This window comes from Gymnodraco acuticeps, unplaced genomic scaffold (assembly GCF_902827175.1).
Source record: "Gymnodraco acuticeps unplaced genomic scaffold, fGymAcu1.1, whole genome shotgun sequence".
In the NCBI taxonomy this organism is placed as follows: Eukaryota; Metazoa; Chordata; class Actinopteri; order Perciformes; family Bathydraconidae; genus Gymnodraco; species Gymnodraco acuticeps.
The window spans coordinates 4,325,469-4,340,558 of record NW_022989810.1 but is presented as its reverse complement, the minus strand read 5'-3'; the positions used below and the strand labels follow the sequence as shown (position 1 = coordinate 4,340,558).

Below are 15,090 nucleotides of genomic sequence, written 5' to 3'. Positions count from 1 at the left end.
CTAGATTTTGATTCATTCGCTCAATATAATCATACGGAAATGTTGGCCTCCGTAGCGTTGTTTTTGGCTGAGAACAAGTTTAATTTCACATGAGTGTGAAAAAGGAAGTGTGTCCAGCGTTTGGGCGTTGCACCTCGTCTCAGCGGCCAACAACGCCAGGAAAGCTCGCTTAATGAAATATCACTTTAACATCTGTAATACTGGCTGTGGATTTACAGCTTCTGCAATGAGAACAGGACAACATTGCCTCATATGCATCATTAATTTTTATTACCTCTCCCGGAAATCTGTTCATTGGGCCTTTTATAGCCGTTTCGCAACATACTGTAATGGATGTTTTTCAGGGATGCACACACACTTGTCAGTTCTGTGGTTACGGAAGATGAAAAGCTGTGGTAGCATTAGCGTTAGTTGCATATTTATTCAACCATAATGCTGGATTAATACCTCATTAGTGATCCAGTCTTTTCACTTGACTGTGAAGTGACTGGCACCTAGAAAAATATGCAGTGACAGTGTACATAAAATAAATGCAACTGAATGAAAGCGCAACAGCGGTGTGGCCTTGAGCTGTTGAACACAGAGTCATCAGCCTTACGCATCTCATTATGACTCATGTCCCTCTCAATGTAAGCCTTGAAATAGGGTCACATTAAAAGCCTTGGAAATAAAACAGGGCGAGAAACCACGGTAACAGTGACACTGCATGAGAGCCATTAGAACTTGTCGTTGGCTGTGTACATGAATATATTCAAATATGAATTAATTCTAGTGATTCATGCATGATTCATGAGCCTTACAGGATGTCGACATTTAAAAAAAATATGTCAACAGAATTGTTTGGCATTATTTATTCTCTGCAGACAGCAGTGACAGAAGCTAAAATCGTGGGTAAGAATATTGATGACAGCCATGTATAAGTGCATCATAAACAAACATATTATGCATTATAATCTGCTTATAAGACTGTATTATTGTAGCAGTCATACATATTCATTATGTTGTTTACAATATTTACAACCCATACAAATATTTCTAAATTATAATTGTTTGATCTTATGTTATATGTTATGTGCTGTTCCATCAGTTTTTTTATGTGTGTGTTATTCCTGCATATATATAATGATTTTGATTCAGCTATTCTCTTGAATGTACAGTATATACATATATTTATGCATGGTCCTTGTTAGAAATAGAGACATAATAACCACTTATATTGAGTTATAACCAGTGTGTTACATATTATATCTGCCTATACTTCATGAAATAACTTAATTCAAGCACCCAATGGTAACTTAGAAAAATCACATTAAAATGCATTATAAATTACTACAAGGGAACTATTATACATGACCCTTGTTAAAAATATAATGTAAGCTATACTTGACCAAAAGTCATTTAAAAATGCATTATAATGTCATGATCATTGTCGAGTGCTCTAAAAGGGCCCCATTTCCGGGTTCATATTTGTATGTTGTTCCTCTACTGTGACATGTCTCCATGCTTTAATGTTCAAAAAGCTCTTTATTTTTCTCATACTGCCTGTGCTGCAGCACCTCTTTTCACCCTCTGTCTGAAACCAGAGCCCAGTCTGCTCTGATTGGTTAGCTTGCCGGCTCTGTTGTGATTGGTCAACCGCTTAGAGATGTCCCCCCTCTTAGCCTATCATGTACAAGATGTTGGAACACTTGCGAATAGAAGCAAGTGTTACATAGTGATATCAATATGTTATGAAAGTAAATAGAGGAGTCCAATTAAGACCCCCACTGCCAGAGTGGGGGAGTGTCTGGGAGATAAACTCCCTTTGGAGGGAACTTTATGATTTTTAACCATTGCAGACCATTTACATGCACAAAAACCTATATAACACACCAGAAAAGCATAATAGGAACTCTTTAAACTGTAATTAGAAAATGCTATAAGCAGATTATAATGCATCACAAGTTTGAATGCAATATAGACAAGGCCGTCATAGAAAGTGTTACATGAAGTTGTTTGTGTCTTTCCTGTACACTGTTGCATTGAATTTTTTTTACCCAGTCTGCTCATGATAAACCTCTTTTCCTAAGCTTTATTTTAGAAATATTTTAGCCGGTGAATTACCGTGATACCATCAAATATAACCTTGGAAAGAGACTGATACCTCACTGTGTTAATGTAATTAGCTCTTTGAAGTGGGGAAGACTTAAGGTTTTGGGGAAGTGGGGCAACTCTTTCATGTGCGATTAGGCGTTCTTAAGTCTGTCCTCAAGCAGAGAGGATGAGAGCAGGCAGGTAAGGAAAAGGCTCGTTGAAATGTCACAGGCACTTGGCTGTGGTCGTCCAGGACCCTTTCCACAAGTGTGAATATATAAGTGTACAAAGGTTGGGGTGAGCATTGAAGAATTGCAGGAGGAAAGTCTTGTGTGGAGGTGGTGAGGAGGAGGAGAGAGGAGGAAGAAATTGCACAGTGCAATCAAACCGATGTTGAGCATTGGCTCAGATGCACAAATCCGGGCTTATACTGGCTTACCTCAGCAGTGTAGCAGGGGGACTGTCACTGGATATTACCGTGTGGACCACTGAGCTGATGCTCCCACATCACAGTGGACAGGGACAGCTTTACATCTCTCCTCCACTCTCAGGCCCTGCAGACACACACTTTCTCCAGTTGAAATGTGTCTGCGCACAATTTCTCGCATTAAATATGAATAGCCTTAATAATAAATGGAAGCTCTCAGAGATTGCATTCCTGGTACAGAAAAAAAGTGATCACAAAGCTATTAGCAATCTCCCTAGTGTCTTTCAGGGGTTTGAGCCATTTGAAATCATTTGGGAACAATTTGATAAAGCTGCAACGATTAGAAGACAGAAAAGTAATTGTTATATGCAAATGATCGATTAATCGAACGTCTTTTCCAGGCAAACATGGCAGCAAATATTGTTTTGAACTTCTCAAATATGGTGATTTCATATTAAAGTGAACATATTTTGGTTTTGGGCATAATTTAAAAAAGGATTTTAAAGACATCTCCTTGGACTTTGAAAATCTGAAATGGACATTTCTCACATTTTTCTGATATTTTGTTGACCGAACAATTAATGGAAAAAATGTACATTCGTTATCTGCAAAATACCACCTAATGTTTTCCTTGCAATTCCCCATTTTGCATTTGAGTGCTTTTCTGTTGGCCACGTGGATGCACAATACAGTGTTAAAGTATGAGACGAAAATAAATGTGTGAATAAAGTTATAGGCTACACTATGTTAGATAATGTATGTGAATGAATGGCATTAATTCCTGTTTCACCCAACATGTTCATAAACAGAGCAGCATGTTAAGCCAACGTTTCCTCTATTTCCTCCTCCAGGGACAAATTCACAGAGGAGTGGCTGGGGCTGGACCTGGTCTTCAGGCTGATGGAGCCATACAGTTTGGCTGAGCGCTTGGAATAAGCAATGACCTTCCTCCTGTACATCTCCCCCTTCCACATGGAGATCATGAGCAGCGTGGAGAGAACCACGCCGCCCAGCGTGAGCAGGCAAAGCCCCGCTATGACGCACCGATCTAGGTGGGCGCCTATCCGTGCACACTCCATCTCCAGCCTCTCCATCTCCCTCGCCGACACGCTGTCACGGTCCACCACCACATCCCGAGGCACGACGTAGGAGATGATCACCAAGGAGATCCCGGTTACCAAAAACGTGACTGCACTGATGAAGCCATAGTCTACAGAAGTCCCAGGACCCTCCCCGAAGGAGAGATCGTCCTCTGACATGAAGGAAAACTCCGGTAAAGTCTCGGAGCAAGGCTCGCCATTACGCACAGGCCTGTGAGTACGTTTAGTGTCCGGGCTGGCCAGGCATAGGTTAACATTCTCATCGATATAAGTGAAGGATGTCTCTAATTCCTCGTCGCAACACACCTTTACTTTCTCCTCGCCGAGGTGACCGAGTTTAACCTCCGCTCCCCCCCTGCGCGGCGCCGTCCTTGGTGCTGAATGACTCCGGGCATGGCTGCCTCGGGCCGGGTTACAGACGCCCTCCCCCGGGTACCCTCCTCCTCCTGTTGATCCACCGGACTTGCGGGCATGCAGCAGCGCACCGGAAACCCGGTCAAGGACGTCGGGAGGATCGCGCTGCTTGCCTCTCTCATCTGCGGGAAGCAGCTCCATTCGTGTTTCACCACCCGCAGGTTCGCTCTGAGCCTTCCTCCCACGATGCTCTCACTCCGCAGCATCCCTAACAAGAGGACACACACACCAGCCCCAAGTTAAAGGGTGCATCCTAATTAGATCGCTTATTTTATCGCGTGAAACCTCATATAACAACATGCGCAGATACTTTGTTGTGCGTAATTTGGAACGATGCAAAAAATGCATCTTTATACCTTTAAAGTTGATAAGATCGTTTAAGATAAATCAGTCTTGAAAGGCGCTTATAGGCTGTGATTAGCCAAATGCCTCTGTATCCAATTAGGAAAACAATCCACGTATTAACGGAGATTATAGGCTATGTTTTAAAACAGACACAGCCAATAGGATGAACACACGTGCAAAACTGTGCTAAAACTAAATCACACATAACATTTTACATAACCACATGCAGTTAGTCCTTAAAAATCACAATATAACCATCTCACAGTACATTCTCAAATCGAAATGCATCCTATAGCTCTATAATATGAGTCGGAACACTCCTGCACTCTTGAATGAATTCAGCACAAGACGTGAGATGCTCCTCTGCATTAAGGGTGGATCAGTCATGCACAGCCCGGTTTATCTGTTTCTAATCCTTCACAAAAATCCTCCTCGTGCACACAGAAAGACATAAACTCACCGCGCGCTATAGCATCGCTTCCGCCTTCTCTTCTTCATGCACACTTAGGCCGGTGGGGCTCACATAACGGGGACAGATAAATAAAGGAGCCTTATCAGTTGCATGTCTTTGAATGTATTCTCTCTCCCCTGCTCGATTCGATGCTGTGGCGGCACGGGGGGGGGGGTGTTCTCCGTTGGTCCCGCCCACACACAGAGCCTCAGCCGTGGCGCTGAAAGGAGCCTCGCTATCTGTGAGCCGATTGAGATCACTGCCGCCAGTCAACACACAGACGGGAGGAGGATTTGCAGAGCTGAGTCTGAACCTTTGGGAGTCTCTATAAGATGATTTATTAAGGTTCACAAAGTTGCTACTGTATGAAGTTACTATTAAATCCATAGGAATGCTCCTATCTTATTAATACTTATATCACTGTATACATTGTAAAATACACATTATTTATTTTAGTACAATGTGCAATTTGTTACTTTAACTTCTTATGTTTATATTAATATTTGTATTCTATTTTTTTTACATATTACTTTCACCGCTTATGTTTGTATCATTATCTTTATTTTTATTTCAAACAAAAATAAGTGTCTATAGGAGACTCAAGTGTCATAAAGTGAGTATTGAATATCATAGGGATCATATTGTCTTATAAATTATAATACTCGCACTGTATGTATTGTACAAATATATGTTATATACTGTGGTATAATGTTTTATTGGACATTTTACTTTAACTTTTTTATGTTTATATCAATATTTAAATTAAATTAAATTCTTTATTGGACGTTTTACTCTAACTTTTAGCCTTCATTTAAATATACATATTTTATTTGATCCTATTATTGAATATACTTACTTTAACATTGTATGTTCATAAACATATTTGTATTCTTTTTTAATTCACATTTTATTGGACATTTTAGCAATTGCCATAAAACCCAATTCGCCCCGGGTTTGGTAAATTATTCTGATTATACTGCTTAGTAAACCTAAATCCTCATAAACTACAGTTAAGTACAAATGTTATATATTGAACAACCCAAGCCACACTATAGACTCCCTAAGGAGTACGTACACAGGACCAGAAGGATGATCATGTTTATTTAACAGTTAAAGGTCAGTGCAATAATCGGTAGTTATGTTGTCAGTTAATTCGGCCATCATATCAGAAAGGTCTACATCTATCCAGCGGTGCTGTGTGTACAGCATTGTTAAACTGTGTGTACTGTATCATGCACCATCTGTTCTCTTGTTCCCTCTCAGAAGATTACTGGCCACTATGTCAAAGCATTTCTAATCCACGATTAATCTAGAGATCAAATAGGCCATCTGATCTGTGACCCCGTACAAATCTTTGGGAGGTTCGTCTCATTTTATGCCACGTCTTCCAAGCCATGTCTCGTGTAAAAGATAAACAATCAACACCTAAATGTTACTGGAAAAAGTGACACTTTGTAAACCAGATGTTATTCCAGAGCTACCATCCAGCATTAAAGTGCTTAATCCCACTTCAAACTGAATATTCATTTGCTGGCTGTTCTACCTTATTTAGCAGGCAGCAGCTATAAATATAGTCGCCACTTTTCCTGGAGTCCTTGTGGCTGGGTGAGCAGCTTTGGCTCGTTTCCCAACAAGGCTTCATTTAACAGATGAGTAAAGAGAAAGGGAGAGTGAGAGGGGGGGAGAGGAAGAAAGAGAGGGAAGATTTACTCCACCATTTTTGTTCCAGAAATGAGTTTGTAGAGAAGGGGGTCAGAGACTCACACGGGTCACTGACTGATGGATTATAAGTTATAACGCTTTACGGTCAGATTGTAGTAACCTTAACTTCATGCAGAGAGATAAAGAGGAGAAAGCTGAAATCTGACTGTGCGCTCGTGCGAGGGGTAACAACAGCCAACTATCAGATGCTATCTGTCTGCAACAGTGCACCACTTTTCCTGCTGGCAAGGACACCAGGCTTGGAAGAGGAGGGGCGGTTGGGGAGTTGCTGCTTTCTAAAAGCTATAAATCCTCACAGTGTGTCTTCTGCCACAGGCATGGACCCACACGCAGAATAAAGATTATGAAATATGGACTGCTATTTCTTTAGCCAGTAGCAGATATCAAAACATAAAGGTGGAGATCCCTCTAAATGCAGCAGTGAAAGTGAGAAGAGTGGTACAGTGCCTGTGTGGGAGTGTGAATTATGAAGTGACTTAATGACTGAGGGAGAGACTGGGTTCAGTTCACCTCCAGCTGCTCCTGGAGCTGCTGAAGCTGCTGAAGCTGGTCAGTGCACATAGGCAGACCCGTGAGATATGTGTGAATATTAATGAGTAGATCTGTGTGAATGAGAAACAGGAAAAAGGCCAGAGGCACACTGCAGCGGCTTGTCTTTAGTTCAAACTCACAAATGCTCTTGGAAACACCATACAAATATGTTTTGAGTAGAGATATATTTCAGAATTGAGCTAATCCTTGGTGATGTCACCCATTGGTTTGCGTAACATGGTTTTAAAGCCTTGAGTTAAGCGTTTTGGCCAACGCAATCTTTTTGTGTCGCAAATATTCCACAATAATGTCAGATTGCTTACGCCACATTCAAGATTAAGAAAAAATGTTTTTCTTGACCTTCGATTTGCAACGCAATAAATAGAAATGATAGGTTTTTGACAGCCACAACGTCTTTATTTTGGTGAAAATAAAAACAATGAAAGTGACGATAAAGGGTTTGCAAAATGACTGCCAAACCCCTATTTCTGATAGTTACATCTTAATAGATAACGTGCATCTGTCATCGTAATGCGAAAACAAATATCGAAAGCAGGTCCGTACTTGAGAGATTAATGTACCGTGATGTTACCTATTGGTTTGTTGACTATATGTTAAAGTTTGACATTTTGGTTTCTTGGACGTAGAAAATATACAAAAGAGTGGAGCCTACTGTACCTGATACCTGCTCGCCCATGCTGGCCATTAGAGAGAATGCAGGTTTGAGACAGACCCAGAGGTTGCCCTTTCATTCAACCCAATTAAGAATGCAAGATAAAAGAGAAAATGAATGAATAAGATAGGAAAATCCTTTCAGTTGTCGTAGTTAATTTAGCTTTATGTCATATTTAAAACACTGTTGTAGGTCAAGGAAGGTAAACCTCTTACCACCTGCTGGCAGAGAGCATCTGGAGGTCTCCAGCTGGGAACTGTGTCACAACAGCAGGATCGTAGATTATTAATAAGCACATGTACACAGTCCCACTAGGTTTGTTTGGGAAGTCTGGCACGCAAACCCTCAGTAGCCCCTAAAAAGCATTCCAGAGACAAGAGTGCAACCAGACAGCAGGATGACAGGGAATAAAGAGGAAGGAAAGGCAGAGTGGGGTTAAGTGTGGTGGGTTTTCTGAGATGGGTGTGGTGGTGGGAGACACTCTTATAAAATATTTAGCAGTTGGTCCTTCAAGTTAATTTACAGTGACTTTACTAATTGAAGTGGTGTGGCCAACCTCAACACAGACACAGGGGATAATGGAAGGATAATAACGGATCTCTAAGTGCGTACATGTGAAGGAAAAGATTTATGTTTCATGCAAAGATAAGACAAAAATAAAAAAGAAGTTTGGCGATTAAGGAAGCCGACACGGATAATTAATTCCACCGTTCCATCGACCCATCTTCTCTTTATCGCCTCTTTATCATAATTAATGTGATGTTATCCCCTCACGCCACAGCTGCCTTTGAATTATAACGCTCTCAATGGTGCTCGATGATAACTGTCTTTCCCCAGCTTCTGCTTCTCTTTCTCCATCAGTAGCACTGATGATCTCTTACAGCTATTCTGATGTGCACGGTTATAATAGTGCCCTAATTATAACACAACAACATGTTGTATTTAGCCGCCGGATCCCATTTGTGCTTGCTGTTTGGTTTAATATCTAATTTAGTAATGATGCTCAACAACAGACTGTGACCTTATCCTTACTTATTTCCACTTGAATACATGAAAAGCATTTTTAAAAAGGGTAAAAAAACGTATTGTATAACATAATTAAATACAATTGTAAGTAAGTTACTGCCCAAATTCTGTTACTAAAACAAATACCAATCATGGTATTTGATGTTTTAAAAAAAATCTTGAACACCGTCTTTGTCTCTTTTGTCCCCCTGTTTTGTCCCTCTCATAAATGGCTGGCACCAGAATGGCCCCCCAAATAAAATATGTCTAGAACCACCACTGTTGTTAACAAATACTGTGTGTCAAACCTTAAAAGTACTAAAAGGCTTGGGACTTCTAGTTTACTCTGAAATGGGTTTTAATGTATTCAATGTTTTGTATCTGTGTTTATTGTATCTTATCTATGTTGAAATAATTATAATAAAGTAATGTTTTGGGCCATTTAGTGGTATGGGTTGGATTAGTTTTTAGATCATTTATGTAACATGTTTTTTTAGCTCGTAACGCTTTCAATTTCTAGATAGGTTAATATTGTAAATACTTTATGTTCAGTGTGTTAGGGCCTTTATTCTCAAGCTCTGGAGATCTTATTGACGTGTTCCAATTGTACTTGTATCGTTGTGAATAAAATTAATTAATTTATTGAATGGTAACCCAAAGTCAGAGGAGCTGCTTACACGGCAAACATTTCAGACGGGATGAGTTTCATTCATTAGTTAAATGAGAAAAGCTTGAGTTGCGACCAAAGATGTGAATTATATTTTGGGAATAAAGCGAGCCAATCACTGAGTAGTCTGCTGGCAAGAGGAGAAATTCTGCTTCTATGTTCCTGTTTACCTTGAAATTCCAATTAGAAACAAAAATACCTCTCTGTTAAAAGCATGCAGCGGCTGAATAATGCATTATATTAAAACATAAGTCACTGTTGTTTGAGAATTTGTGAATTAGTCCACCGGTGAGTTATTGAGTCTCAGCATTTCTTCATTATCTCTGCAGGGAGTATTCCCTTTAAAGCTTTATATAGCTGGCTCTGAATCATGGTTTCTCTCATGTCCACAAATGATTGTTCTGTGAAATAGAAAAACCCCTGGAGGTGAAATATCAGCCCTAATGAAAGTCTGAAGGAACGCATTTCATAAATATAAACAACCTGGAGCTAAATGTTAAATAGGCAGGTACTAAATCTGAGTCTCAGTAACATTTTACATGTCAAATAATTTGTTTGGCTTCAGTCCAGTGTCCTGTACTTATTGTTGGCACAAATAAAGATGAGGCAACTTTAGCAGCTATCAGTTCTCATACTTTTAAGCAGTCAGTAGGCTTTCAGCTGTTACAAATTGCAGCTTTATGAAACAAGGCCACGGTTCAAATATTTACAATAGCTTGGCTCAACTCTGGTTTAATGTTTTATTAGCAGGGTTTGACCATGGGGTGGCAGTAAAGACCCACTTACTGTGTTATTGTGAGAGTCAGGAACACCAGGGAGAATTTACTTTGGTATAAATGTACTAAATTAAGTACATGTTTGAGGTACATGTGAGTATTATAATTTGTGCTACCTTATGTCTTTACTCTTTTTCTCTTCAGTCTTTAGGAGTACAATAATGTTCTTTAACAGCTTTACTTGTAGCTGATCATACATTGATTAATCAGAATAATACTCAAATGGTTTATATTATTAAACCACCCACAGGTATTAATCCTAAAAAGAGTACTTTGAGCTTTTCTATGCCAAAATTAGCTGCAAGCTAAAAAATGCTACTATGATTTGGGCCCTTCGTGTAAGCCTACATCTCTAGAGTAATATTGTAAATCATAGCAAGCATAAAAAGCAATCAACATTCACGTAAAATGACTCTGTATGCCTGCTGTTTCTGACACAGAGGAATTTTTCAGGCACTAATAACTCTATCTCTGACCCCCCGCCTGTGAGGAGTGATGACCTGTCACGGTCTACCACCTGAACCAAACACTTCATTTCCTCTACGGACAGGGAGGGGATCAATACAGACGTGATATTAAATCTTAGGCTGGAACATGGAAGAGAAGAAACCTGCTGAAGATCACAGAACTAAGCAGCACCTAAAATCATGATCATCCAACGCTGACTTCTAAAAACACTGCCACTAATAATCGTACTTTGTATCTGTAAAGGATTATTTTAGTCTGATGTCTTTGTGTTCTTAGCTGTCCTGAGAAACTTTACATGACCCAGGTTTTATGGGTTCTCTTTTCCTGTGTGGGGGAAGGGTTTACTGCCCGATGCCTTTACGAGACAGAGCATCTTTGTTTGTTCATCTGGAATCGATTGGGGTAAAGGCCCGCGTTTCTAGGCTCCGCCCCTTCTCAGAGACCAGGTTCGAGCGGTTCCGTCTTTGTGTGGGCAGAATTAATTTGGCAGCTTGCATTAAACAGTGCGAGTTACTTTGTTAATCCTCCGGCCGTTTTGTCTCTCAATAAATATCAGTGTATTGACTAAGGCGAATCCAGTTTCCCTCATTTCAAGAACATTGGCTCAACATTGCTGCAAAGAAGTTTTCCATATCAATTCGCGTCACAAACATCGTACCAACAGATCTTCAGAGCTGGTGAGTGTAATTTAAAATCTATATTTGGACATTGCCTTGCCAGACTCTGTGATTGACGGTATCAAAAATTACCAGTGGAACTGAGCGGATACAATTTTTTTGGTTTCCTCTGTGTGTGTTTTCTGGAATTAAATTACCAGACAATTAAGCACGGCAAATATTCGGAGTGACCTTAAAGAGGGCATCAGTAAGGTGGAACTTCTGTTCAAAAGCAATGTAAAGATTTGTACTGAAACGAATCGCCGAATTCTGGAGATTTAAACGGTTTAACTAGTTAAATCAACTCGCCTCGAAATCTCCCTGTTGCTGCTGCATGAGGGTGTGGGTAATTCCCCTCCCCCCCCCTGTGGAGAGCAGCACACGAGGAGAAACAGCACAGTGTCGTATTCTTCTTAATCGCACCATTATAAGTTTTGGAACTAAACAGAACTATTATTAATGGGAAGGGTGATACGAAATATTACGTCACGCTGTGTTTCATAAACTGAGGGGTTGTTGAATTTGGCTGTTGTTAAAATAAAGGGTACTGAATTAATTAAAAGTCTCTGCTCTCCGGATCGGGGAGGGCAGAGCACCACTAAATTAGCATAGTGGTTGTTGATTGAGAATAAAGTAGTTATTGCTCTTCAACAGATTCCGTTCTTAGCACTTGTACAAGTACATATGAGTAAGCAGGCACTCATATTAAACAGATATTTCCCTACCCCCGCTGAAGTTTCCCTAATTCGGATTAAATTAAGCTGGATGAGTTTAGCTGTCACCTGATATTTGTTGCGGGTTCATGTTTGTTTGTATAATTGTTTCGTGTTTGTTTGTCTACCCGCCGTCTTGTGCATGCTTTGTAACAACTAATAATGAATCAGTCCACAGCCAGGGTAAAATGAACTAAACTTGAGTTATCTCACCAAAAGTAAATGACTTGAGAAAAATGGATGATGTAGGGATGTAAAGCAAAATTATACATTGTAATATAAATGTTCTGCAAAAGGAAAATAAATAGCAAAAGAGTGTTTTTATGTCCTGCGTCTGTCTTACACCCGGGAACCTCAGAGGCATCACTGCGGGTCATAGATACCAGGCCTGAGGAAATCAGGGTTGAAAAAAAATAAATAAAAAATCTGTCTGCTCAAATAGGTCAATGTTGTATTATTTGTTTCATTTATTCTTAATCTATGTATTGTATGGTAATAATGAAAATAAAAAAACGTAATGTATTGAACACATTCCGAAACAAAGCAGATAAGCAGAATAGACTCAGACAGAATTGTGATTGGAACCTTTTGCACTGTTGCTGCAAAATGAAAACTTTTTGATTGTCTGTTCCAACTGGCCACTGGAATAAGATAATTGATATAAGTTGAAGTTCAATTACAGTTTTTAAATATAGTTTAACATTCTTTATTAAACTGTTTCAAATTATTTCTAGTCAAAATCTCCCCCTTTCTCTGCTCTGCTTGGTGCTGCAGAAGAAAAAAAAACGCAAGACACGGGGTCAGAGACAGGCGTGACCTCTGGAAGGAAAAGATAATCTGAAGCAGACCACGGCACGGCGCGACCCATTGGGGGTTTTATGGCCTCAGCACAAAGGAAGATCTAATTGCAGCAGTCAGTTTATAATTTTGCCAGTACTGTCGAGCATTTTCAAAATGTATTTTCATGCCTCTGTGCATGGCTTAGTCTTTCTATCCGCATAGCCACTGGTGTAACTAAGTTCATAAACTCAACAAGTACTATACTTGGGCACAATTTTGAGATACTGGTACTTTATTTGAGTATTTAAATGTTTTGCTACTTTATTCTTCTACTCCACTGCAGTTCAGTGGTACATGGTGTATTTCTACTCCACTACATGTATTTAATACCTTTTAGTTACTTTCAGATCTGGATGAATGATGTGAAATATAATCAAGTGTTGAATCAGACTTTAGTTCCACCTGGAGTGAATCCACCAGCTACCCTGCAGTATACAAAGTCATTCAAACTAGCTGCACCTTTACCAGCTTTGAGAACACTTTCATGATCAATCATTATAAAACACATCATATATAGTATTCTGAAATAAACCAATCTGCACAGTGACTACTTTTACTGTCGCTATTTTCACTATATTTTGATGACAATATTTTTATACTTTTACTTGAGTAACATTTTGAATGCAGTACTTTTACTGTAACTTAGTATTCCTACACTCTGGTACTTCTACTTTTACTCAATAACAAGATCTGAGTACCTAAGCTAACGTTAGCCAGAAACCTTCCATTTTGACACACAGAACAATGGGGGCTATCCACCCGTATCCACAATGTAAAGTAATTCACACAGCCTCTTCCCTCTGTGAGGAGCATCAGGTTCAGCTTCATTTAAATATGTCGTGTAGTAATAGATGGATTCATTTTTCATCTCAAGAGAGAATGTGTATTTTATGTTAGTATTTCAAAAAATCTCCTGGGGGAGAATCCCCCCAGACCCCAAGCGGGGGTTGGGTTTTCAGCATGTCAACTCTTTTACCTGTGGGGAAATTGCAGGATTGGCTCCAGGTCGCCCTTTTTATTTACTACAAGACAAATGTGCCTTTTTATTTCATACAGTTCAATTTGGATTGAGACAGGGAAATAATCTAAACATCACGCGTGGCGTTTCACTGTCAAGGGGGCGATATAGCGTGTATGCAATTACATTTCAAATGCTGATTTGAGCCCCACCACTGTATGGGTTAACCCTACCATAGATTACCCAACACAAATACTCGGGAGCCGATAAGTCAATTAATTGCTTATCGCGACAGGCACACAATAAAACAGTGGAAACAAACATGTGTTTGACTTTCATTAGTGAATGAAACTGTGTGCCCTTTATAGTCTGTGTCCAATATTGTGTATTTGTATATATATTATATATATATATATATCCTAAATATATGCTAAGGTCCCGCTACTGACACGATAGCAGTCACTTCGTGCGCATGTGTGTAATTAAACCCATGATATCAAAATCTCACTCCAGCCAGGTACCCAAAGTTAGCAACCCTGCCCATACCCCAATAATATTTTATTGCAAATCTACATGAATCACACACACGACCTATTTTGGATTCAAAACGGCAAATTTCGCCAAAAGATGACAAGTTTGCATCCCTGCTTGTTATCGTTTTCATCACAGAGCTGGGAAAATGGTGTATTGATTACTGATCCGTGCATGTCCAATTTTTTTTAACTGACTTTAGTTCTAATGTTAATGTTAATTTGATTTCAACCCATAAGTAATTATTTAAATTAACTCAACATTCCACATGATGGATTAGTGTTCCACATTTTTCCCACTAATTTGTTTATGATTAGGCCAATGGTAAAGAGAGACATTGATGACCCTGTGTCCTTTTTGTTAGCACGTGGTTCCATTTTGCCTATGGCTTTGGACAGCTTCACTAAGAGTCACCCAGTTCTGCTCTGCTGCAGTCCGGCTGAGTGCAGTCACAGAGATGCTATGGCTGCTCTACATGACATTAATGGTTTGGTCCGAGAATGGGCATTACAAAAATAATCCATTACCTTGAGTTGTCTGCACTCAGGAAAACATCCCTATCAAGTGTTAAACAGCTCTGAAGGCCAAGGGTCAGAGAGAGAATCACACTCTGCGGCTGCAGAGAGCAACCCATCCACGGGCAAGGAGGTCGTTCGAGATGAGAGGATTCTAATCTTCAACTTTCTGATGAGATGGGATGCTTCTTCATCTTTCTGCTCGGTGGGCTCAGGCAGATAACT

General features: G+C 39.8%; 1 protein-coding gene across 1 annotated transcript; it reads right to left on the bottom strand.

Annotated features, from left to right (window-relative positions):
- Positions 1-250: 250 nt before the first annotated feature.
- LOC117553988 (transmembrane protein 74) lies at positions 251-5,078 on the bottom strand. The gene is made up of 2 exons (XM_034228170.1): positions 4,820-5,078; positions 251-4,222 (listed from the first exon to the last, which is right to left on the bottom strand). Exon 2 carries the CDS (start codon positions 4,153-4,155, stop codon positions 3,319-3,321), a length of 837 nt encoding a protein of 278 aa, XP_034084061.1. The 5' UTR covers positions 4,156-4,222; positions 4,820-5,078; the 3' UTR covers positions 251-3,318.
- Positions 5,079-15,090: the final 10,012 nt, after the last annotated feature.

Coding starts and splice junctions, on each gene's coding strand:
- LOC117553988 (XM_034228170.1), bottom strand. CDS start 4,155: ATGGAGCTGCTTCCCGCAGATGAGAGAGGCAAGCAGCGCGATCCTCCC.